This window comes from Cetorhinus maximus, unplaced genomic scaffold, assembly GCF_964194155.1.
Source record: "Cetorhinus maximus unplaced genomic scaffold, sCetMax3.hap1.1 HAP1_SCAFFOLD_2884, whole genome shotgun sequence".
Taxonomy (NCBI): domain Eukaryota; kingdom Metazoa; phylum Chordata; class Chondrichthyes; order Lamniformes; family Cetorhinidae; genus Cetorhinus; species Cetorhinus maximus.
In genome coordinates this window covers 1-2,436 of record NW_027598815.1, presented here as the reverse complement: position 1 = coordinate 2,436, position 2,436 = coordinate 1, and the positions used below count along the sequence as shown (strand labels likewise).

The following is a 2,436-nucleotide window of genomic DNA, read 5'->3' as shown; positions in this document are numbered from 1 at the left end:
CCATAAGGCGCGGGAGCAGCAATTAGGCCATTCGGCCCATCGAGACTGCTCCGCCATTCAATCAACGACCACGTGTCGAGGTGTAACCGCGATTTGACTGCAAAAAACAGCCTGTGGCTGGTTATTTTTTCCGGGTTTCCAGCATCCGCAGTATTTTGTCTTTCACACGACCGAAAAATAACACCTGCCTCGTGGCGATTAATGCTCTCATTGGATAACTTGGTGGCTCTTAAAAGAGCCTTTGTGGTTCTCGGTGGTTGGGGAAGTCCAGAGTCGGGTAGGGTCAGTCCAGAGTCGGGTAGGGTCAGTCCAGAGTCGGGTAGGGTGAGTCTAGGCGCGCTCCCCGCGGATACGCCGGGCCAGCTGGATGTCCTTGGGCATGTTGGTGACTCGCTTGGCGTGGATGGCGCACAGGTTGGTGTCCTCAAAGAGCCCCACCAGGTAAGCCTCGCTGGCCTCCTGCAGGGCCATGACGGCCGAGCTCTGGAAGCGCAGGTCGGTTTTGAAGTCCTGAGCGATCTCTCGCACCAGGCGCTGGAAGGGCAGTTTGCGGATCAGCAGCTCGGTGGATTTCTGGTAGCGGCGGATCTCCCGCAGAGCCACAGGGCCGGGCCTGTAGCGATGGGGCTTCTTGACGCCGCCCGTGGCTGGAGCGCTCTTGCGGGCAGCTTTGGTAGCCAGCTGCTTGCGGGGAGCTTTCCCTCCGGTCGACTTGCGCGCTGTCTGCTTGGTCCTGGCCATGATAACAAACGCTGTGGAACACAGACTCTGAGAATGATGAAACTCTTTCGAGTTATCGACAGTCACAGATTGTAACTCTTTCGAGTACAATCACAGTTCTTGGTTTTCCGGGAGTCGGACATGAACCCACAACCCTCTGATTCAAAGGTGAGGGTGCTGTGGACTGAGCCACAGCTGACACCTCCCTGAGAATGATGAAGCCGCTCTGTGTCTGTCTGTGGCTCAGTCCATAGCACCCTCGCCTTTGAATCAGAGGGTTGTGGGTTCATGTCCCACTCCCGGAAAAACCAAGAACTGTGATTGTACTCGAAAGAGTTACAATCTGTGACTGTTGGTAACTCGAAAGAGTTCCCGGTAAACCAAGAACTGTGATTGTACTCGAAAGAGTTACATGCGATCTGTTGATAATTCGAAAGAGTTTCCGCTTTTATACAGCCCGACCCGACCTGACTGAGGAAGAGAGAGGGAGAGGGAGAGAGAGACAGAGAGAGGCGGGGAGGGGATGAGACTAGGTAACCGAGACGAAGACATAAAATGAGAATAGAATTACCTGGAAAAGCTCAGCAGGTCTTATCTCTGTGCATAAAATGCCTTTGGTCATCCAGCTCCGCCTCCCAGTCGCTCCCACCCCCATTTCTTGTGAGCGCGGTTCTGAGTGTGTCAGGGTCAGTGTGTATGTGTGTATTTTACACGCATAAAGCATATTTTCCACGATGAACACTGCTTGCTCGAACCACCAATTGCGTTCGACGATACTAGAAAGCCGGGACATTTAAAAACCTATGTGTTCTGATATCTTTTTAAAATCTGCTTAATTCTTTTCTACCACAGTTGGTTACAGCGCTAGGAGAGTGTAACATGGACTGCAACGGTCCTAGAACACAGCTCTCCACCGCCTACTCAAGGGGAATGGGAGATGGGCAAGAAATCCCATCCCATCAACGAAAATAAGTCAACCTGCTTTCATTTGAATGACATTTCTACTCACCCAGGTGAATTGGAAGACCATAAGAACATAAGGCATAGGAGCAGAAATGAGGCCCTTCGGCCCATCGAGTCTGCTCCGCCATTCAATCAGGGCTGATCAGTTTCTCAACCCCATTCTCCCGCCTTCTCCCCTGTTACCTTTGATGACCTTACCGGTCAAGAACCTATCTACCTCGGTCTTAAATACACTCAATGACCTGACCTCCACAGCCTTCTGTGGAAATGAGTGAGTGAAGGGGATGGGGGAGGGGAAGGTGGTGAGTGAAGGGGATGGGGGAGGGGAAGGGGGTGAGTGAAAGGTATGGTGAAGGGCAAGGGGGTGAGTGAAGGGGATGGTGAAGGGGAAGGAGGTGAGTGAAGGGGATGGGGGAGGGAAAGGGGATGAGTGAAGGGGATGGTGAAGGGGATGGGGGTGAGTGAAGGGGATGGGGGAGGGGAAGGGGGTGAGTGAAGGGGATTGGGGAGGCGAAGGGAGTGAGTGAAGGGGATGGGGGAGGGGAAGGGGGTGAGTGAAGGGGATTGGGGAGGCGAAGGGAGTGAGTGAAGGGGATGGGGGGAGGGGAAGGGGGTGAGTGAACGGGATGGGGAGGGGAAGGGGTTGAGCGAAGGGGACGGGGGTGGGGAAGGGAGTGAGTGAAGGGGATGGGGGAGCCGGGAAGGGGATGAGTGAAGGGGATGGGGGAAGGGAAGGAGGTGAGTGAAGGGGGA

General features: G+C 54.3%; 1 protein-coding gene across 1 annotated transcript; it reads right to left on the bottom strand.

Annotated features, from left to right (window-relative positions):
* Positions 1 to 330: 330 nt before the first annotated feature.
* Positions 331 to 741, bottom strand: LOC144677683 (histone H3-like). Its single transcript, XM_078537718.1, has one exon. The coding sequence runs from the start codon at positions 739 to 741 to the stop codon at positions 331 to 333; it is 411 nt and encodes a 136-aa protein (XP_078393844.1).
* Positions 742 to 2,436: the final 1,695 nt, after the last annotated feature.